This window comes from Papilio machaon, chromosome W, assembly GCF_912999745.1.
Source record: "Papilio machaon chromosome W, ilPapMach1.1, whole genome shotgun sequence".
Classification (NCBI taxonomy): domain Eukaryota; kingdom Metazoa; phylum Arthropoda; class Insecta; order Lepidoptera; family Papilionidae; genus Papilio; species Papilio machaon.
The window spans coordinates 4119212-4142865 of record NC_060015.1 but is presented as its reverse complement, the minus strand read 5'-3'; the positions used below and the strand labels follow the sequence as shown (position 1 = coordinate 4142865).

General features: G+C 37.3%; 1 protein-coding gene across 2 annotated transcripts; it reads left to right on the top strand.

The window, feature by feature from the left end:
• Positions 1-10159: 10159 nt before the first annotated feature.
• LOC123723184 lies at positions 10160-12092 on the top strand. Of its 2 annotated transcripts, XM_045685747.1 has the most exons (3): positions 10160-11057; positions 11482-11580; positions 11960-12092. In XM_045685747.1, the coding sequence occupies exons 1-3, from the start codon at positions 10398-10400 to the stop codon at positions 12026-12028; spliced, it is 828 nt and encodes a 275-aa protein (XP_045541703.1). In that variant the 5' UTR covers positions 10160-10397; the 3' UTR covers positions 12029-12092. The 2 variants fall into 2 exon arrangements, with proteins under 2 accessions (XP_045541703.1, XP_045541702.1); XM_045685746.1 differs by having other exon boundaries at positions 10160-11580.
• The last annotated feature ends 11562 nt before the right edge of the window (positions 12093-23654 follow it).

Sequence of the window (23654 nt, the reverse complement as noted above, 5' to 3'; positions counted from 1 at the left end):
AGCCTTATCGAATGTTGAAGATTGCTTACGATAAGTAGATTGGAAATAAGATATAACGAATCAAATGAATTAGAGAAAATGTACTACCTATTTGATTAACTAAATACCTATGTAGTAGTAATGTATAAAATAAAATAAACACAATTTTTTTTTCTCTCTTTCTCTGTTTTGGTTGTTATCAATAAATGGTTTTGTATTGACAATTAATGTACATCGAAGTGTGTAATATTGTTTACTAATTTATACTGTATTACGAGGGACTCGTAAGTAAGCGGATGGCCGAGCTGTTACCAAAATAATATATAACATAATTTATTTCATCGATTATAATTAATATTTATTTTAGCCTATTATGTCAAACGACTATCTATTGACTGCCAGTTTGAAGGGATGTTCGTTTGACACTTGCCTTCAAACTGACAGGAACTAGTGAAATATACACTTATTTGACTTGTGTCGTGGTGTATCGAAAAACTTGGCTTGGTCGGGCATTTGCTTGCCAGAGTCCGACCAGAATGGTTGTGCTGACAAATAAAAGTACTCCTCAAAGTGAAGTGTTTATTTTTACTGATATCCTCACATAAAGTTACCGAACGATTATCGTACTAAGTGCCATTTGGACAGGCAAATAATTGTTCGTGTCGTTGCGAGGCATTGTGAGAAGGTCGCAACACTTTCAGCATAATCCCTGTTGTTGTTAAATTTTTGTTTAATGAAATCATCCGAGACAAAGCATTATCGTAGGAATCAGGCATAGTAAATTCGTCACTCTTAAATCGTAAACAAACTTCACATTTTTCATTTACTTTACGAAAAGATTTATCTAAAATGTCAACCGCACGAATGTGAGCTTTATTCTCATGACGTAACGGCGATATTCCAATCGAATCTATAGCGAAAGAATTTGTTATTAACTCATTAAGCTTCTCGCCGTCAGAGTGAGCGAGATGGAAGATACTACGCGCGGTGTGAGTGCGACCGCTGTAGCCGTGAATAGACCAACCTAACCTGCATCGAGTAGCATAAGGTTCATTTATGCTCCCACAAATTATTTGTAAAGTGCAATAATATGATAATTATCTTAGCCTATTAACAATTTCGGAATAGAACAGAACGGTATAGAACAGAACAGAACAGAACAGAACAGAACAGAACAGAACAGAACAGAACAGAACAGAACAGAACAGAACAGAACAGAACAGAACAGAACAGAACAGAACAGAACAGAACAGAACAGAACAGAACAGAACAGAATAGAATAAGCGATTATTGCCACACAAAAGAAACTTATGAATCACGAATTTCTCCTCTTTGGTAAGGAATTCCAAATTCAAATTTGTACAGCTATAGACTCATGTATTTGTGGTTCGATGACCGTCATTCATTTGTTTTTTTTCTTCTGTTTTTTTCTGTTTGCAGCAATCATTTTACAAAATGGAAAACTTAAAATATCGCATTATTTACGAGTACGAGTTCCGCCGTGGCACTAGTGCTGCGGAAACGACTCGAAGGGTGAATGATGTGTATGGCGGTCGTGTTGCAAAAGAAAACACAGTTCGTTTTTGGTTCCAACGTTTTCGTTCTGGAAATTTCGATCTGCAGAACAAGCCCCGTGGACGGCCTGAGACTCAAGTTGATAATGAAGAGTTGAAGGCTATTGTGGAAGCGGATCCATCGCAAACCACGTCCGAGTTAGCTGCAGGCTGCGATGTTAGTGATAAAACTGTTTTAATTCACTTGAAGCAAATTGGAAAGATTAAAAAGCTTGAAAGGTGGGTACCTCACGAATTGACTGAAGCAAACCGGCAAACGCGCGTCGACTGTTGCGTTACATTACTAAACCGGCACAATAATGAAGGTATTTTAAACCGAATCATTACCTGTGATGAAAAAGCGGTTCTTTACGATAATCGGAAGCGCTCAGCGCAATGGTTGGATCCTGGCCAGCCAGCCAAATCCTGGCCCAAGCGAAAATTAACCCCAAAAAAGTTACTTGTAAGCGTTTGGTGGACTAGTGCCGGTATTGTTCATTACAGTTTTCTCAAATCTGGCCAGACTATTACGGCTGATGTCTATTGTCAGCAATTGCAAACCATGATGGAAAAGCTAGCGGCTAAACAACCTAGGCTGGTCAATCGCTCCACGCCACTGCTGCTTCACGACAACGCTAGACCACACACTGCGCAACAGACGGCTACTAAATTAGAAGAGCTTCAATTGGAAAGTCTAAGACATCCTCCTTACTCCCCGGACCTTGCTCCAACAGATTACCATTTTTTTCGAAATCTGGATAACTTCTTGCAAGGGAAAATACAGGGACGACATCGGCCCTACCTGAGCTGGTTTTCAGCAAGTCCCTTTGCTCTCACAACATATGCACTTAGGTGGTAGGGTAACTAAACTAAATAACAAAAAAAAGAGAGTTATAGTACAATTTTTAAAATTTTAAACAATGTTTGTGCGAAGTTAATAATAATTTTAACTTTCAATAATAATAACATTATATGGAGAGTAAAAAATTAATAAATAAATAAACAACAAAAGAGGTAGTCTTGTTTCTATGTCCCCTTGGTGTGTTTTTAAAAACTAACTTTATTAATTAAAACTATTAATTAAAAAATACATTTAATTAGGACTTAACTAACGAATACGTCCTGCCAATGCGAAGGCGAGAACAATATTAAAGGTTTGCTTACTTCTAATCGTTTAGGAAGTTATTGAGGAAGTTATAATCTAATTTCTTAAAACTAATGTTAGTAAAACTTATACTCTAAACTATGACGCTGCACCTTTAGGTGCAGAGTCCTAATCTAAGGCTGAGGGGCGAGCGTCCAACATAACTTTTCCCCCCTCAAGAGCGAAATTATCGGATTTGTCGTTTTTACGGCTTTTCCGATAATTTTGCAAACATACAAATTTTGACAAATATTTTCTTAAAATTATAAATGCAGAAATTATAAAGATAAACATTAAAACACACGTAAGTATAAACCAGCTAGAGCTGTACACATTGGTAACACTTGTAACACTATGCACTAATTCACTGTTTTTCAACGCGTGTGACATGTACTTGATCTCGTCGAGGTTGACGTCCTTTATATCGAGTGCATGCGCACCGGATAATGTATCGATGTCGCTATGTAGTTGTGGCAGGCTCACTATGGGCATTGGCTCAATCTCGGCATTCATGGAGTAGGCGGAGTGATGGTAAATTTTAATATTGTCCACTACGATCTCGCAGGGTTCATTTAGGGTCATCATATATGTTCCAAAAACAGAGAATCTAGTAATATCGTCTTTGCAATTTTGTAACACGGTGGTTTCTGTGCGACTGTACAGGATCCAATTTTCGTCATCTACTTGTTGTACCTTTGGGTTCTCAATTAATATAGATCGTTGCTGACAGTTAGAGATATTTTTGAATGTTATTAATTGTTCCAAACATGTAGATTCTGCATATAGAGCTCTATCATTGTCTGTGCAAAGAAACTCTTCTCCAGCGGCTAGGGTGCGACAAGGTTTTACAATCGGAATAGTTTTCGTACCTTTTGCCATGAGGAAGGGGTAATTAAGAAATATGGTAATAGTGAGGTTTATCTTTTCATTATAGATGGGTAAGGAATAGATTTTATAATAATTATAAGTTACATTATGAATAAGAGGAATTTCCAATATGAACGTTGTAGTATTCGTCCAGTATATTTGGCTCGCCTACGTACCACCACGTGCTACCGGTCCAACCGACTGAGACCGACCGGCTCCCTACCTCGGTAGGTAATACCTTTAGTACAGGTGTACCGGCTTGCACTTGTGACGTATACGCTCGAGACAAACGACACTCTGTTTACATACACTACATCCCTTCCTTATTTTAATTTATTTGATCTTTGTGTGTATACGTGTATTTCATCGTAATTAAATCATCGTAATATTCTGTAACATTGTTATTGGATATCATAAATTTCTCTACACTTTTACATATAAACAAATTTTGTTAATTTGATTAACATTGATTCAATAATCAGTTATAAATTCACTTCACAAATGTTTTCACAACAACCACTTACATATTTATTTTAATCTGATACCATATTGCAGTTATCTTCCTTATTTAAATTATTTCTTTCTTCTCATTGTCATTTAGAACTCGCCAGTGTCCCTTAATTCTTTTTAAATTAACTACATTTCGCCTTGATCACACTCAACGGAACTAATCCCGTAAAATCATTCCGAGCTCTTTTTTTTTTTTTTTTATTTGATTGGTTTATATATATATATATTATTACTAGAAATGCAACGGGAGCGTCTTAGCGGAACCCGAAACGGAAACAGATGTCAAAAGCAAACTTCAGCAGAAACGGACATGAAAACGGATGCAGAAACAGAAGTGTAAATAATATGAAAAACATATTTACAAAGGCTAGCGTGGTTGACCATGTCCCAATCACCCCCAACATGGGAGAGGCTCCGAGCCTCTCGGCAGGGACGCATAGTGAGCTGATGATAATAATGATGATGACATATTACATGGTTATCAGTTATTCAAAAGTACATTTAATAACTCGTAAGTATGAAATAGTCACATGTTGCCAGCTGTCAAATTTTCTTTTTTGTCTTCTTTTTTTGTCTTCTACTCCAAAACAAAGAAATGTTAAGACAAGAAAAAATAGGAGAAAACAACACAAATGCAGGGAATACAAGAAGATATTCAAAAATCTTAATGCTTTCAATATTCATTATAGATTTAAACATGTAAGCGGAAATTAAGAATGTGCTCATTGTTCTTAAAAGTACAAGACACAAACATTCTTCGATAGGCATATTAAGTTGCATTGCAACATATGTTATGTACTACAGAAAAATGAACGTCAACTTTTAGAACCTATAGCTGTATGTAGAAATAGCGAACAAGTTGACAATCAAACTGTATTAACCAATAAATATATTTTACATGCGAACTTTGTACACATCAGTTTGATACAAATTGTGCCATAACATTTCACAAAGCATTGATACATTCGGATAATCCCCCATCTATCAAAGATTTGTACCACATACAATTCTTTGGTTCCACTAAAGTTTATGTTTGTTATTTCTATAAAGAAACTTCAGTTAATAAAGATTACCTTGAATCACATGTCACTGTTCTTCGGAATATGAGTTAAATCAATGTAAATTATCCATGCGATCAATGTTTGGATAGTTTTGATGTGAAGGATGATCTCTTACAACACTGATTCTAATTTAGAGGCAGCACAGTACGAACATAAGAGATCTAGTTTAGATACAACAGATAGTAATCCTATGTTACCACAAGATGAATATATTAATGATTTTAAAACAGAAACAAATACAGCGATTACAAATGTAGAAAAAACTATTAATGCAAATGTTGAAATATCAAGTAATACAAATATCGTGATTACGAATGTAGAAAAACTAAGTAATACAAGTAACGTGATTACGAATGCAGAAAAACCAAGTAATAAAAATAATGTGATTACAAATGAAGAAAAGTGTACAAATAATGTAGTTATAAATAATATTGTAGAAATCCCAAATAACAAAGACCCTGAAAGAAATGATGCTGCACAATCCACTCATGAAATACCAACTTTATTAGAAAATGTAGAATATGAATCACAAATACAATCTACAGTACAGAAAAGAGATTTAAATAAAAGTAAAGTCCTTTTCATGAAAGAAGTCCCGCGGTAATTTTTGGAACTAAATTTGACAGGTCGGCCATGTTGTCGTTCGTCAATGTTATCAAGTTCGTTTGTTGTGGTAGATTTTAGTGAGTTTTTAACAAGCTTAGTGCATTTTAAAGATTGTTTACAATGCCAAAAGTTGTAAAAAGTTCGGCTACACAAATGATATTGAAGGTGAAAGAGTTCTGTGAAGCGGAACAAAAGAATCAAGGTGTTTTAATATCACTAAACAATGTTCGGAAGAGAGTCGCCGCCTTAACAGGTACTTTTTAGGGTTGCCATATAATAATTTTTTGGAACTTTTATGTTATAAATTCATTTTTGCGACAAAATTGAACAAATATAAAAAAATATAAACATAACGTGATGAAACTAGTGTTAGAGACAAAAATCAACACTGTGCCGGTGTATCGGCGCAGCACTAGACATGTCAAATATCAACGCTTACGTCGCCTCACTACAGCTATCTGTCACTTGGTTTTGGAAACTTTAGCGCGCAATACGCTCGAGATGATCTTGACTAATAATTCTCTAAAAGTTCAGAAGTGAGATATTACCCAAACTCACAAAGTGATTTTGTTGCATAAAAGAATCGTATTGTTTACCGGAGAGAAAGATTTTTAAATTTGTAAGGATATTGAGAACTTCGAGTAAATGGTAAACTTAAAACGCACACCAGCGTGAAAATCTTCATATTTGGTGAGATTGTTCCATGTTTCTAATTATCTGTACAAAATTATTTACTGATTTCTTAATTTGGTGATTTCTAAAAGACTTGAAAACATTTTCCTAAAGTCTGTAATCGTACAATTATAAAGTCATATTACGAAAATTGTTTTATTAACAGACCATGAAAAGACCATTGGCTTGAAAACACAAAATCAAGATTTGTTGTGTTTATTTCTATTTTAATGTTTGATTTAAAGGTTTGGTTTTATGGTTTGTCAAGACACAAAAGTTTGTGTAAAATATTAAAAGTGCCTTTCATTTTAAAACAAGGATAATTAAAAATACTTTTCTGTATTTTAAGACACACAAAGAGGAATAAAGAGAAAAGACAGTCAAATTGAGGTATTAAAGGAGTTGGTACAAAAACTAAAATACAAGTCAGTGGTGTATTATGTGGAATATAATTTTGAAGTTGTGACAAATATGCATGAAAAGATGTTACAATGCAATTGCATGGCAAAGATAACTTTGCCAAAATATGAATGGAAGACCCCATGTATTCATTATGTCAGTTGATGACAAATTTAATTCAAGTGTTTCCATTTATTAAGACCAGTAGTAGTAGTTTAGACTAGGGAACATGCCAATTGAGTTAAACCAAAGGGTGAGGATTCAGTAAAATTTTATTATGACAAACTTGGGATTGGCATGTCACATGTCATGTAATATGACAGATAGCATGATTGTTCAAGCCATTATTGGTATAAGCTGCCGGATGTCCTGGCATGGATACTTATTCAATTTGTACTGCGGTAAGATCAAACCAACATTTATTATATTTTTAGTGTTGATGTTTAATAAGACAAGATCAGGTTTTTCAATTAATTTAAAGAATTTTCCTAACAACTGAAATTGAGAATATAGATCAGTTTATTAGTGAGGGTCTGGTAAAGCAGAGTTGTGATAAAATTAAAGCCATTACCTGAGTCAGATGGATATCATTATGTCTTAAGTCATTGATGTCCTTTCTAAGTTCAGTTTATTTTAATTTGTGTGTCAGCAGGATACTTCTGAATTAAAACTTGATTTTATTGTTTGGTATGTCATGACATGCTTGCCCTACATGGTCATGTGATGAATGTTATAGATCCATAAAGATACTTGGTGTTTGAGATGACAAGAGAAATCGTGTAGATCGAGTTACCGCCTAAGGGTCCGAACCTGCGCATGTCGCGAGCAGCGCGCGATCGAAGCGCGTGTCGCGAGCAGCGCGCGATCGAAGCGCGTGTCGCGAGCAGCGCGCGATTGAAGCGCGTGTGGAGAGCAGCGCGCGATTGAAGCGCGTGTCGAGAGCAGCGCGCCATTGAAGCGCGTGTCGCGAGCAGCGCGCGATTGAAGCGCGTGTGGAGAGCAGCGCGCCATTGAAGCGCGTGTCGAGAGCAGCGCGCCATTGAAGCGCGTGTCGCGAGCAGCGCGCGATTGAAGCGCGTGTGGAGAGCAGCGCGCCATTGGAGCGCGTGTCGCGAGCAGCGCGCCATTGAAGCGCGTGTCGCGAGCAGCGCACCATTGAAGCGCCTGTCGGGAGCAGCGCGCTTGTGAAAGCGCCTGTCGGGAGCAGCGCGCTTGTGAAAGCGCCTGTCGGGAGCAGCGCGCTTGTGAAAGCGCCTGTCGGGAGCAGCGCGCTTGTGAAAGCGCCTGTCGGGAGCAGCGCGCTTGTGAAAGCGCCTGTCGGGAGCAGCGCGCTTGTGAAAGCGCCTGTCGGGAGCAGCGCGCTTGTGAAAGCGCCTGTCGGGAGCAGCGCGCTTGTGAAAGCGCCTGTCGAAAGCAGCGCGCCATTGAAGCGCGTGTCGAGATCAGCGCGCTTGTGAAAGTGCCTGTCTACAATCAGCGCGCCTGAGCGGTGTCTGTTTACGATCAGCGCGCCTGAGCGGTGCCTGTCTACAATCAGGGCGCCTGAGCGGTGCCTGTTTACGATCAGCGCGCCTGAGCGGTGCCTGTCTACAATCAGCGCGCCTGAGCGGTGCCTGTTTACGATCAGCGCGCCTGAGCGGTGCCTGTCTACAATCAGCGCGCCTGAGCGGTGCCTGTTTACGGATCAGCGCGCCAGAGCGGTGCCTGTCTACAATCAGCGCGCCTGAGCGGTGCCTGTCTACAATCAGCGCGCCTGAGCGGTGCCTGTTTACGATCAGCGCGCCTGAGCGGTGCCTGTCTACAATCAGCGCGCCTGAGCGGTGCCTGTCTACAATCAGCGCACCTGAGCGGTGCCTGTCTACAATCAGCGCGCCTGAGCGGTGCCTGTCGCGAGCAGGCCGAGGCCGCGAACCTGTAGAGAGTCTTGATGGGTATAGATGTCATGGAGTACAGGGTGCACGGAATGCCAGGTATTTGACATGGTAGTAAAAATAATAATAATGAAAACTTTTATTTCAGACACATGATTGATAAAAGAAAATCAAAGATTGCCTATGGGGCGTATGTTTAGCCTCAGGGCGTATATGTTGCCTCCGGGCGTATGTTTTGCCTATGGGGCGTATGATTAATAAAACTTTTATTTCAGACACATGATTGATAAAAGAAAATCAAAGATTGCCTATGGGGCGTATGTTTAGCCTCAGGGCGTATATGTTGCCTCCGGGCGTATGTTTTGCCTATGGGGCGTATGATTAATAAAACTTTTATTTCAGACACATGATTGATAAAAGAAAATCAAAGATTGCCTATGGGGCGTATGTTTAGCCTCCGGGCGTATATGTTGCCTCCGGGCGTATGTTTAGCCTCCGGGCGTATATGTTGCCTCCGGGCGTATGTTTAGCCTCCGGGCGTATGTTTTGCCTACGGGGCGTATGTTTAATAACAATTATTATTAGTTTTATTTCAGATACATGGTTGATACAAAATCAACTTTTGCCTACGGGGCTAAGTTGTGCCTACGGGGCTATATGTTTTGCCTACGGGGCTAAGTTGTGCCTACGGGGCTATATGTTTGCCTACGGGGCTATATTTTCTGCCTACGGGGCTGATTTGCTTTTAGGTCCTTTTTCTTGGAGGTGTTCTGGCTCTTCATGGCGCTTGGGACAGCGTGTAAAACGATGCAGCAAGGATCAATACTCCTTCGAGGACGAAGGAAATGCAGGATGGCTGAACCGTTAGAGACAAAAATCAACACTGTGCCGGTGTATCGGCGCAGCACTAGACATGTCAAATATCAACGCTTACGTCGCCTCACTACAGCTATCTGTCACTTGGTTTTGGAAACTTTAGCGCGCAATACGCTCGAGATGATCTTGACTAATAATTCTCTAAAACTAGGTAACTGAAAGTAAAACATATTTTACAAAGTACATAAGCATTATAAACTTAAAGTTACTATTATTTTTAATTGTTCATTATTTAATTGCAGGTGTGTCAGAGAAAACTGTAACAAGAATTACAAAAGAAGGTATAAGAATTACAAAGGAAGGAAGGCGAGTACTTCGAAAAAAATTATCACCCCAGGGAAGAGTCGCCCGCATCCGAAAAAGTTCGACTTAGACGGGTTCGATTTGTGCGCTATTCGGCAAAAAAATTCACAGTTTTTACGTTGTGCATAAAGAATTACCAACATTGGCTAAATTACTGGCAGCTCTGAGAGAAGATATAAATTTTCAGGGAAGCATCACAACATTGTAACTACAGGGAGGGTAGATTGAATTAAACACATTCTTAGCTCTTAATTTTAATAACTTGTAAACAATTAAATAAGGTATTATTTGCACATAATTAATGAAGCAAACTGTTAGTTTATAATCGATATTTACTCTATGATCAATAATGTAAACGAACTATCGATTCATTGATCTATGATCTATTCAATTATCTATTACTTTTGTAAAAGATGGCGAGTCGCTAATAAAATTTCGAACAAGTAACAGCGTTTCTCTTCTCAAGATCCGACATAACCACATCCAACCAACATAGTGGCCTCATCGAGCCGAATATTCAGCGTTTTATTCAAAATTAGAAAAATTGGTAAAAAATATGGATAACGTAGAACAATTATTAACAGTGCTCCAAGACATACGCCAACACATTACCCGAAGTTACGAGAATTTCAAGAAGACTCCAAAAAGTCGTCTGACCGAAGGATATGTTGAAACCAAAATGTCGATCTTACAAGAATACTGGGTCGCCTTCACAAATAATCATAACAGCTTAATAAGGATAGTAACGAAAGAACAAAAAAAATCATTGGAGTATTTCAAGAACGAAGTATTCGTCGACTGCGAAGAGACCTACATTCAAGGTAAAACAGCTATGAAAGATTTTCTTCAGCCAGCACATCTCCAAAGCAGCAGCATACCAGCTATCGGCAGCCCACTAAGTATGAAGCAGCAGGTAAAATTACCAAATATAGAAGTACCCACATTCGCCGGTTATTATGAAGATTGGCCAACATTCCAAGACCTTTTTATCTCCCTCATTCACAAGAACGATGGAATTAGTAAAGTACAAAAACTACAATATTTAAAATTGAGTGTCAGCGGGGAAGCAGAAAATTTACTAAAACATATACAAGTAACGGAGGACAACTACGATCAAGCCTGGGAAGTGTTGAGGCAGCGATATAACAATAAACGTCTCATCGTAACATCTATTTTAAGGAAATTATTTAACCAGAAAAGGTTGCAGAGTCCATCGGTGAGTCATATAAAAGCTTTACTTGATACCACTAACCAATGCCTCCATAGCCTTAATAATTTAAACATTAATACAGACCAATGGGACCCTCTAATTGTTTATATAATTACCAATAAATTAGATCTAGAGTCACAAAAGGGATGGGAAGAATATGTTAGCAAGGAAGTTTCCGGAGATCTACCTACATTTTCAATTTTAAAAAAGTTTCTAGAAATTAAATTCAGAACGCTCGAATTATTGCAGTCATGTACAAAGGAGAAAAATACAGTCCACACATATCACACTACAACAAAATTCAAAGGATGTGTCTTATGTAAAGAACATCATGCACTTTGTCACTGCAAAAGTTTTGGAAAAATGGATCTACAAAAGAGAAGAGAATATATCAATCAGAATAACATCTGTTACAACTGTTTAATTCCAGGACATCCTGTCAAATATTGTCGATCATCTAGCACTTGCAGGATTTGTCACAAACGGCATCACACGCTTCTTCATCATTCACCCACAGCGAGTACCCAAGGTAACATTGCAAATCATTCTCAACCTACGGTTTTAAATGCAAATGTTGAAGAAACACCAATTCAAATTAATACAGTAGCGACTTCACAATCAAATACAACATACAATAAAACAGTTTTATTAGGGACGGCAATAGTAGCTGTACAAAGCGAGGATGGATACACAACTGTTTTAAGAGCATTAATCGATCCAGGTTCACAAGGTTGTTTAATAAGCGAGCAAGCTGCTCAATTGTTAAAGGCAAAGAGATATTCAACAAAAGGAAACATCATCGGGGTGGGATCAGTAAAGTCAAGGATAAATGAATCAATTCAAATTGAAGTAAGCTCCAGATTTATGAAAGATTTTAGCATCAAAATAAAGGCATTTGTGATTTCCAGACAACTTACTTCAAGAATACCAAACACAACATTGCAATACAGCGACTGGCCCCACATACAAGGACTTGAGTTAGCCGATCCAAGTTTCAACATTTCAAGATCTGTAGACCTACTGTTGGGAGTAGATGTATATTCACAGATAATACTGAGTGAGGTTATAAGAGGCCCACCAGGAACACCATGTGCTCAAAACACCACATTAGGTTATATAATTTTTGGAACAATAGATGATAGTTTACAATCAACCCAAGAAAATATTATAGTTATGCATCAAATTACAAACCTAGATGATATGTTAAAATCACTATGGGAAATAGATACAACTTCTAAAAGGAAATTAACGCAAGATGAACAAATTTGTGAAGAATTATTTCAGAATACAACATCAAGAAGTAGCAATGGCAGATACATTGTACAATTACCTTTCAAAACAGACAAGCCTAAATCCATGGAAGGAAATAGTCGAGAGATAGCATTGAGAAGATTCAAACAATTAGAAAGCAAATTAGAAAAGTCACCAGGTCTTAAACAAAAATATAATAAAGTTGCTCCAGTGAAAACAATATCCCTACCTCGTCTCGAGTTATGTGGTGCAGTCCTACTAGCAAAATTATTACACCATGTAACCAATGCAATGAGAATACCATCAAATCAAGTTTATGCATGGACAGACTCTTCAGTTGTGTTAGCATGGCTGCTAGGAGAACCAAACAGATGGAAACCATTTGTCGCTAATCGAGTAGTGGAGATATTGGACAACATCAACAACAGTCAATGGTATCATGTTAAGTCTCAGGAGAACCCGGCAGATGTTGCCTCAAGAGGTTGCAGTGTCGATGAACTTCAAAACGATACTTTATGGTGGAATGGCCCTTCATGGCTTCTACAAAAGACAATAACATTTTCAAGACCTAACATTGTATCAACTCATCTCGAGAAGAAATCTGTACAAGTTTGTTTAAATACCATGGAAACTGAAGATAACTATTCAAATAAATTTTTAGATTTTGATAATTTTGATACACTAGAAGAACTTCAAAAAATAATTGTTTACAGTAGAAGATTTCTAAATTTCAGAAAAAAGGAATACAAAGAGTCCAGCATTACAACAGAAGAATTAAATCAAGCTTTATTAATCTGTATAAAAAGGGATCAGAGCGAACATTTCAGTGATGACATAAGAAATATTATGATGTATGAATATGTCAAACCAACCAGTCACCTTAAAACTTTGAACCCTTTTCTTGACAAAGAAAGAGTTATCAGAGTTGGAGGAAGATTGCGTCATGCAAACTTAAGGGAAGACAGTAAACATCCAATTATACTCGACTCCAAGTCTAAACTTACCGCACTTATTGTAGCTGATGCACACAGAAAAACTTTACATGGTGGATTGCAACTCATGCTTTCATATTTGAGAACGAAATATTGGATTATAAGAGCAAAAAGCATTGTTAAATCACATATTTTTAAATGCTTAATTTGTGCAAAACTTCGAACCAAAACAAGAAGTCAACTCATGGGTGATCTACCGAGTCAGCGAGTAACTCCATCACGACCCTTTCTCAACAGCGGCGTAGATTTCGCGGGACCATTCAACATCCTCATGTCCAAGGGCAAAGGGCATTCGCACAAGCAAGGCTTACATTGCTATATTTATTTGTTTATCTACAAAGGCTATACACCTAGAATTGGTGAGCGACTTAACCTCAGAAGCTTTTATTGCAGCATTCAAACGTTTTGTGTCGCACAGAGGGCATTGTGCTCAGATGTGGAGCGATCAGGGTAGAACTTTTATTGCTGCAAATAGAGAACTAAAGGAGTCCCTAGAGGAAGCTAATTTAGAATCATTACATAAACAAACTGCAAACACCTTGGCTATGGATGGTACTCAGTGGCATTTCATTCCTCCCTACAGTCCAACATTCGGTGGACTCTGGGAAGCTGGAGTCAAATCAACGAAAGATCATTTGAAGAGGGTTTTGACAACAAATTTAATATTCGAAGAAATGAGCACACTTTTGTGTCAAGTAGAAGCTTGTCTCAATTCTCGGCCGTTGACACCAATAGATGACAGTGATGTAGATAATGTGGACCCGCTGACACCAGGACATTTTTTAGTTGGAGAAGCCCTTAAAATTGTTCCTACACCTAACTTAACTAACATTAATTTTAACTTACATACTAGATGGCTTTATACACAGAAACTTTTAAATGATTTTTGGCATCGATGGCAACAAGAATATCTAACAAGATTACAACAAAGACCTAAATGGTTGAAAATTAAAAAGGAATTTTCAGTTAATGACATTGTATTAATAAAACAAGATAATATGCCTCCGGGGAAGTGGATGCTGGGGCGCATACTCAACAAACATCCTGGACCTGACGGGATAACCAGAGTGTATAGTGTAAAGTGTGGTGATAGTGTTACTAAAAGAAATGTGCTTAAATTGTGTCATTTACCTATTAACATTGATTCATAATTTACTGTAAAACTTGTTAAGTAGCTATGTTATATCATTTTTCTTTATAAATTGTTGTAGCTAATAAGTTTACTTGATTCATACTTTCAATAGATTCTTAATTAATGTTTTCTTTATATTGTGTACATATTTAATTTGCAATTACTTAAAACTAATTGATTATGTTTGTGTTATTGATTTCAGCAGTTATGTTTTAAGTTTTTATTTCGGTTTTGAGATTTATTTATTTTGTTTTTCTTTCCATTTTGATTTATGCTAAGTTTGTTTACATTTACTTTGATTTGTACTGATTACAGCGATTTAACTATAAGGATGATTAATTAAAATTAGGATGTTTTGTAAATACTAGGATAATTTCGTACATTTGTTTTCATATTTGCATATTTGTATTACTTAAGATTTTCATTCATTTGTGTTTACAACTTAAAATTTTGACAGTTTGCTATTAATTCATTTTTGGTTTATATACAGTTTAATTTCAATTTCATTAATTTTCTTAAAAAAGGCCTGTGCCCTTTTTGGTGGGGGGCATGTTAGTTTATAATCGATATTTACTCTATGATCAATAATGTAAACGAACTATCGATTCATTGATCTATGATCTATTCAATTATCTATTACTTTTGTAAAAGATGGCGAGTCGCTAATAAAATTTCGAACAAGTAACAGCGTTTCTCTTCTCAAGATCCGACATAACCACATCCAACCAACACAAACCAACAAGTAAAGCACTGTACCTGCCGGTGAGCGTTTTCCTTAATTTATCTCCATTGTTTTACATATTTCACTACAAACTACACTCTTCACTAGTGACAAGCACTTATTCAAAATGGACGCCATTCAGGAATCAGTAGCCAATCTCCAACAAATGTTTACTGAACGCATGGATATATATCAGAGTGAGCTGGCGGCTGCAAGTGCTGTGCCTGCGGTGACCATTGCAGGTTTGTCAGCAGAGTTTACAACATTCCGCACATTCATTATGTCCGCACTGAAGTCACTTCAAGAACAGGTGGCACTCCTCTCTTCTCAAGTAGATAATCTGGAGTTACAGAGTCGACGAAAGATCTTGTTACTTCACGGGGTGCCCGAGACCACATCGGAGGATACTGTCTCAGTAGTGGTTCACACTATTGTGAATAAAATGAAGCTGGAGAATTTTTCTGCTGCTGACATTAAGCAATGCCATAGAATGGGCCAGTTAACTTCGGATCGGCCTCGGACAATATTGTTCAAGATGGCTAACCATGAACGCAGAACCTCTATATGGAGGGAGAAATCTGCACACAAGGGCACCGGTATAACCCTGTCGGAGTTCCTGAGGCTACACATTTCGTAGGATGGCCGAATGTAATAATTTTATAAAAGGTAGTTTTAGTTTTCTTAGATGGCAGCACTGCTCGACCCCGTCACTCTTTTGTGACAACTTCCGGCGAATGGACTGAGAGTGGTGGGGTTGAAACAGCGTTTTGATTATTGAGTCAGGAGCTCGGGCAGTCGTTGGATATCCCTCGATGTGATAAGTCGTCTAGTGGAAAGACAGTCGTCTAGTAGAATTGACCGTTAGAAATGTTGAAAATGGAATAAAAGTATTCACTGTGCAATGAATTGGAGTTTTTCTTGACATAGGGTAGTAGAAAAAAGTTTATTATGTAATTGTAGGGTAGTAGAAAAAAGTTTATTATGTAAGGAATAGGAGAATTTGTAGGGTAGTAGAAAAAAGTTTATTATGTAAGGTATAGGAGAATTTGTAGGGTAAATTCAACATTTTATTTTGACATTAAGCTTGAGTGTTGTTGATACGCCGGCTTGATAATACGTCATGGCGTCGGCCGGAATGTAATTATTAGTTTAATGTCAGTCACTGGTCAACGTCAAGGATCAGTTTAGGTCGCTGATCAACGTCATGGATCAGCTTAATGTACTGATCAACGTCAAGGATCAGTTTAGGTCGCTGGTCAACGTCATGGATCAGCTTAGGGTACTGACCAACGTCAAGGATCAGTTTAGGTCACTGGTCAACGTCATGGATCAGCTTAGGGTATTGATCAACGTCAAGGATCAGTTAGGCCACTGATCAGTGTCATGGATCAGTTAGGATTGGCTTATCATTGTCACGAATAAAGCCTAATCGAATGTTGAAGATTGCTTACGATAAGTAGATTGGAAATAAGATATTACGAATCAAATGAATAAGAGAAAATGTACCTATTTGATTAAATAAATACCTATTGTAACTATCCTTTTTAAAATATATGCAAACTCTCAGTTTATACAAAATTTTGCAGTAGACTAGGACGACAAAATTTGTATATCTTTCCAAAGGTAGAGTTTGTTATTTGTGCCAAAGATATTTTATATATGTGATTGTCTAATTTAGGATTTTGTTCTACGTTGTGTTTTTATAGTAACTGGTTCTTTTAGGTTATATTTGGAGTAATGACTATTCACTTCCATTCTCGAATCCGAGTTTAGTATCTCTTAATAATTAATTAAAATTAAAGGAAAATAAAAATTATCTTTTATATACTTGTAAAAGGCTTACAAGCTATATTTACAATACCCATTACAAGTATTTAGTCGCTCCTCTCATTTCTTATTTAAAAAAAAAATGTGGGGAGGCACACAGCTCCAAAAACATCTCCCGCTGTGTGCAGTGAGTGCCGACCCACTATTGCACTCCCCCCGAAGTAGGGACAATAGTTGGCCTTTGGATTCCAATAAATACTGGCGAACCAGCAAGTGAGTATCAACTCATTGTCAGTGCGTAAGCACAAATTCAATCGATATCGCATATCAATGCGTGTTGTACACCGACAGGTGTAAATAATATAAGGCAAGACTCTCAGGTCATAGTCAGCACAGGTCTCAGCCTGTAGAGCGCATTGTGAGTCTACTGCTCGCCTCAAGGGGTGGGGTCCAACGTTGAGCGAATGCTTTCGCAGCCTTGAGAACTTTGTTCCCTCCAGCTACCACCACGCATGAGACAAATGCATATGCTCCACCAACTATGATCAAGAAAGCTATTTGCCAATTTCATATATAAGTATATTCAATTATTCAGTAGGTGAGATTTTGTGTCTTATTGCAAAGCATAGACATCGATCAAATTTGCATCACTCAATGACAACTCGTAATTAATATTTCAAAATGTGGACAATTTACTGGCCATATTAATTCTGTTAAACATGGAAGGTCAGACAGTCTGCAATCTCGAAGCAAGAGATCCGACTTGGGCAAATCTAATTAAGATAAGCGTCATACTACAATATTAGGCGCTATCACTGAATTTGCACAAGGTCATCATAAGATCTCCAATGTACATCATTCAAGACGCATACCAGATATCGCAGCAAACAACAATATCTTAACAAATACCTCCATCAACTCGGACCAATATAATGTATTCATACTACTATGAAGTACTCAGTAATCCACTCCATGGAAAATAATCAATCCGGTGATAGTCGCATCAGAGATGTACCATCGGTAGACAATAAACAACAAGTTCCGGTTTAGAGTGCTATCACCAACTCATGGAAAATCAATTCCAATATGTCTTAGACAACATCTCTCATAACCTTCACAAGTCGTCATATCGTCTCGCAATAAGCATCAATGTACAGCACTAAAATCGTATACAATCTCAGCACTTATACACAACGCATTACTGCTGCAAGTATGTATTCACATATTTGCTAGATCGATATAATCCACTTCCAGACACCAAGCTTCATAGCCTCTTAGTCCATATATTTAGTCTAAGTCAACTTCGGAAAGTTTTGTAATTCAATGTATCATAGAAGCAAGCCTCTAAGACATCAAATTCCCTTATCTTAAAGCCGTAGCTCTAAAATATGGTTCTGAGTATATTCCAACACCGAAGCGCTAGCACATACTCCTCCCATACTGATATATATAGCGAATGATTAGATCACCACTATATTCAGTTATATATATATATGAAAAAAATACAAGACCTTCAACTTATGTGAAATCATTATCATTCATGCAATTATGCATACGTCTCTTTCAGAGCACTTTCTTTGAGTCCTTACACTCATATATTTATTTTAATATTGATGCGTCTAGTGTTATAATAATAATAATTTATTATTATTATTATGTAAATATTTCTTTAATAACTCTGTATACCCCCTTTTAAAATATACAAAGTTATATCAATTTATATCTATTATTATATGTTATGTTAACATATTTACATTCAATTATATACACGAGCCTAAGTGTACATGAGTGAACTAAAAAGGCGACTCCAAAAATTTACCGAACTGGTGTCAGGATACTCTACTCAAAACAAATACGATGCATTGTACGACATAATTAATTCCTCAATCAACAAAAGTAAACAAGCCCAAACAAGAGGTAACATTTCTGATCCATTGAAAGAACTTATGGATACAAGAGCAGGACTTTTGGCAGCAACAAACAAATCGAAAGACATAAGAAAGGAAATAACGAAAATAAGCAAAGAAATTAGGAAAAGATTAAGAAATGAAAGGAAAAGGCATAGACTTAAACTATTCGAAACCTATATAGCCAGGACCGGCGGTATCAAATCGGCTTTAGACAGCTTAGTGGATAAAAAGGAGTGGATATCAAAAGTAAAAAATAAATCAGGAGACAACATAACTAGACGTCAAGACATACTTGAAGTAGCTACAAAATTCTACAAAGAATTGTATTCTAGCAAATCAACGGAGAATACAATCGACTTATCAGACGACAGTGTCATTCCGGAAATACTGCCAAGAGAGGTAGAAAAAGCCATAGAAAGTCAAAAACGAAATAAAGCTCCGGGACACGACAATATAACAAACGAATTTTTAATGACATACAAAGAAGATTTGGTGCCAATTTTAACTTTCCTATTTAACGACGTGTTGACAACAGAAACTATTCCAAAACAATGGCAAAATTCAACGATTGTCCTCATTCATAAAAAAGGTGACAAGAGCGACATATCTAACTACAGGCCAATAAGCTTGATGTCAAACATCTACAAAATCTTCTCTAAAATAATCCTGAATAGAATAACCAAAAAATTGGATGAAAACCAACCAATAGAGCAAGCTGGATTTAGAAGTGATTTTTCAACGCTAGATCATATCCATGTAATCAAACAAATAATAGAAAAAAGCAATGAATATGGCACCACCTTCTACTGCTGTTTCATTGACTACTGTAAAGCATTTGATTCACTAGAACATATAGCAATCTGGCAAACCCTAAATAACCAAGGCATTGACAAGAAATATATAAGAATAATTAAAAATATATATAACGACAGTTCCGCAAAAATCAAACTTGAGCGCGAAGGTCAAGACATCGCGATAAAAAGAGGGGTGCGACAAGGAGACCCGTTGTCGCCAAAACTCTTCTCGGCGGTCCTAGAAGAGATATTCCGCTCACTAGAATGGGAAAATTACGGACTAAACATAAACGGCAAAAACTTGACTCACTTAAGGTTCGCAGACGATTTGGTTATACTTTCTTCCTCCCCGACTGAATTAACCGAGATGATAAGAGACTTAGATAAAGCAAGCCGCAAAGTAGGATTAACTATGAATGCACTGAAAACAAAAGTAATGACAAATAGCTTAAAAGAACCTATTGTAGTAAACGACACAGAAATTGAATACGTTCAGGAATATACATACCTTGGTCAAATAATCTCACCAACAGGTCTAAACTCTAAAGAGGTAGAAACAAGAATAGGTAAAGCCTGGAAGAGATATTGGTCGCTGAAAGAAGTCATGAAGAATAAAGAAATGAGCGTACAAATAAAACGAAAGCTCTACAACGCTTGTGTACTTCCCGTATTAACATACGGCTGCCAAACTTGGGCACCCACAAAAGAACACTATAGAAAATTACAAGTTTGTCAAAGATCAATGGAAAGAAGCATGTTAAACATTAAAAAAACTGACAAAATCAAAAGCACATATATCACAAAAACAACTGGACTAACGAATATCATCACAACAATAAAACGACTCAAATGGAGGTGGACTGGCCACACACTACGCGGAGCGGATAAATGGAGCAAAGTCATTAATTACTGGTATCCTAAAAACGGTAAAAGGAAACGCGGAAGACAACAGAAGAGGTGGGAAGACGAAATAAGAGCTACAGCTGGAAGGACGTGGTCTAGGAGGGCAAAAATAAGGGAAGAATGGAAGGGATTGGAGGAGGCCTGTGTCCACGGGGCAAACGGATAATATATATATTATGTAAATATAAATGTATAATAAATCAATTTAAATTAATGTCACGAATATTGTATCCGAATAAAGGCTATATTATTATTATTATATACACGAGCCGTTATCCCACGAGGGCATTCACGTTTTAAAAACCACTTTTATCCCCTAAATTTTTAATTAATAATTCATCTTCCCCTTTCAATTCCGAGTCCAAACATATACTTTTTATCAATGGAAAAAAAATAAAAGTTCAATACGTGAACACTCAATTTTTGAACTTAGAAATTTTTTTTAAAATTTTCATTACGCGAACTCTCTATGGGACTTTAACTCTTTTTTTTCCAATTTTCATTACATGAACTCCCCATTATATTTTTATATTTTCTTTTAATATATTTCCTCCATTAATTAAGTATCTAAATATTGAATAATATATTATATTAATATATTATAAAAGACTTTTAAATCCATTGAAAATTAAACTATTAATTAAGTACTTTTATTATTAATTAATTCTTTAATTAATTAATAATGTTAGTTACACTATGTAGTAGTAATGTATAAAATAAAATAAACACAATTTTTTTTTTCTTTCTCTGTTTTGGTTGTTATCAATAAATGGTTTTGTATTGACAATTAATAAAAGTGTTGAGGCGTTTGAGGATTTGGAACTTTGAAATCAAACCAACGTATAGTCTTCTATATTTGAAATGTATTCTGGTTTTTGATACAATGATCTAGGATAGCGGGGTGGGGATAATTAGCCAATAGGCGACAAGTACGTATATTGGTTTTGCACTTTGATTGGATATGCACGATGATGTCACGGGAAACTAGCACTTAAGTCCTAAACATGCCCGCGGCCTTATAAAGCACCAGCTTTTAACACTATTGATCCCTTACAAGTGGACAGATCTTTGTGTAACACCGTCTTATGACGCCTGATGCTGTCTTGATGTCCGCCACTCTGGAGATGCCATCGTCACCAGGAATTGTTGTATCTCCGTCGCTTCTTATTGTTTTCGCTTAAATTGTTTCATTTTTAAACATTTGCTTACATCTATTTTTCTATAAATATGGCACCGGCCGATACCAGTTTGCAATTGCAATATGCTAAAAGAGATAGTATATTCTCCCGCATGCAAAATATTTTTGATCGCGTTAAAGATATTGATTCAAAATCATTTGATGCAGATTCGTTTTGTGCGAGTTTGAAACTGTTGATTCATTGCGTGATGATTTTGAAAATGTGCTGGATAAAATAGCTACATTAGAGTTGAAGGCAAATCCTAATTACGTTGTTGATTATCAACCGCTTTCCTCGTTCGAAATTCTATTAGGCAGTGTGAAACGAGCTGCCAAAATATTGCAATCACAATCCTCTCGAACTAGTGTTCATGTCGGACCCACATGTAAACCTAGACCTCCGAAATTGCCTCCGATGGAGATTCCCGAGTTCGATGGCGACATAAAAAATTGGCCTTTGTTCATTGCAAGTTTTCAAAACGTCGTACACAATAATGTGTCGTTGTCGGATTCGGAGAAGCTTTATTACTTATTAGGCAAATTAACTGGCAGGGCACGCTCCATATGCTCGGGGATCACGCCTTCAGCTAATAACTATTTATTAATCTTCGATTTGTTAACTAGTAAGTATGAAGATAAGCGTCTGTCGGCCACTTCATACCTGGATCAATTATTTGATTTTAAATCCATTACTACTGCAACCCCTAATAGTTTAGAATCATTCTTAGACAAATTCGCTTCGTCAGTAGCCGCTTTAAAAAACATAAAGGTCGATGACCTCTCCGATTTAATTTTCTTGCATATCGCACTTAAAAAACTAGATACTGATACGGCGCGTGCGTTTGAATCCAACCATTGTCATAGTCAGAGTTGTGAAGTTCCAAAATTTTCAAGCTTGGTTTCTTTTATTCGCGAACATATTAAGGTTTTGGAACGCACCTCATCCGTGGTAAAGGTTGCTAACAACAACAGAAAACCATTTGATCGTAAACCATTGACTATGCACGCTTATACTAGTTCCGAGTCGTCCGCATGTACTTTGTGCAATTGTAATCACGACTACATTTATAAATGTAAGGTATTTAGTAACTACAAACCGAATGAACGCTTTAAATTCGTCAAGTCGAAAAATTTATGCATAAATTGTTTAAGTTCTGGTCATCGCGTTTCCGCTTGTGCCTCAACATCTTCATGTAAAAAATGTAACGCTAAACATCATACTTTATTATGCTTCGGAATCGAACCCGCTGCCGCGAGAAACGCTCAGACGGCCGCACAACAGAACACACGACTCACGGCCGCCGCGGCCGCACGTCCCGCTCTTACAAGCGAGTCGAATACGCTCCCCGCTCGCTCCGCAGGCACCGATGACGTCGCGCTTTGTGCGCTAGCGAATAGTCGCAGTATTACTCGCAGCGATTTTCGTGGCCCTTCCACAGTATTACTAGCAACCGCGCGTATTATCATTGTGGATTCTCGTGGTAATGAACATAGCGTTCGCGCATTGTTAGACAGCGCTTCTCAAAGCAATTTTATTACTCGTTTTTGTTGTCAAATTTTAGGTTTAAACACAAACTTAAGACCCGCTTGTTCAGTGGTTAAGGGGATAGGAGGTTCGAGTAAAGCCATTCAAGGTTCCGTAAAACTTAAATTTCATTCTCGTTTCGATCGTAATATTTTTTATAATATTGATTCGTTGGTTGTAGATAAAATTACAGAACGGTTACCGACCGCAACAGTCGATCCTTCGTTATTGTCAAATTTTAAAGATCTTCCGCTAGCAGACGATACCTACTACTGCTCGGGCCCGGTTCAAATGTTGATCGGTGCCTCTATTTTTCCGCATCTTCTTTTATCGAATAAGGTTCAAGGACAACCTCCGCATGTCTCACCGCTCGCGTTAGAAACGGTCCTCGGCTACGTCATTGTTGGTGACGCTCCTGTCCGCGTAGATAG

What these genes read in the sequence shown, in the direction of transcription:
- LOC123723184 (XM_045685746.1), top strand. Translation starts at nt 10,398, where the DNA reads ATGGATAACGTAGAACAATTATTAACAGTGCTCCAAGACATACGCCAA. An exon ending in ACCCACAGCGAGTACCCAAG is followed by an intron (nt 11,581 to 11,959) that starts GTAACATTGCAA and finishes TGTGATTTCCAG; the next exon opens with ACAACTTACTTCAAGAATAC.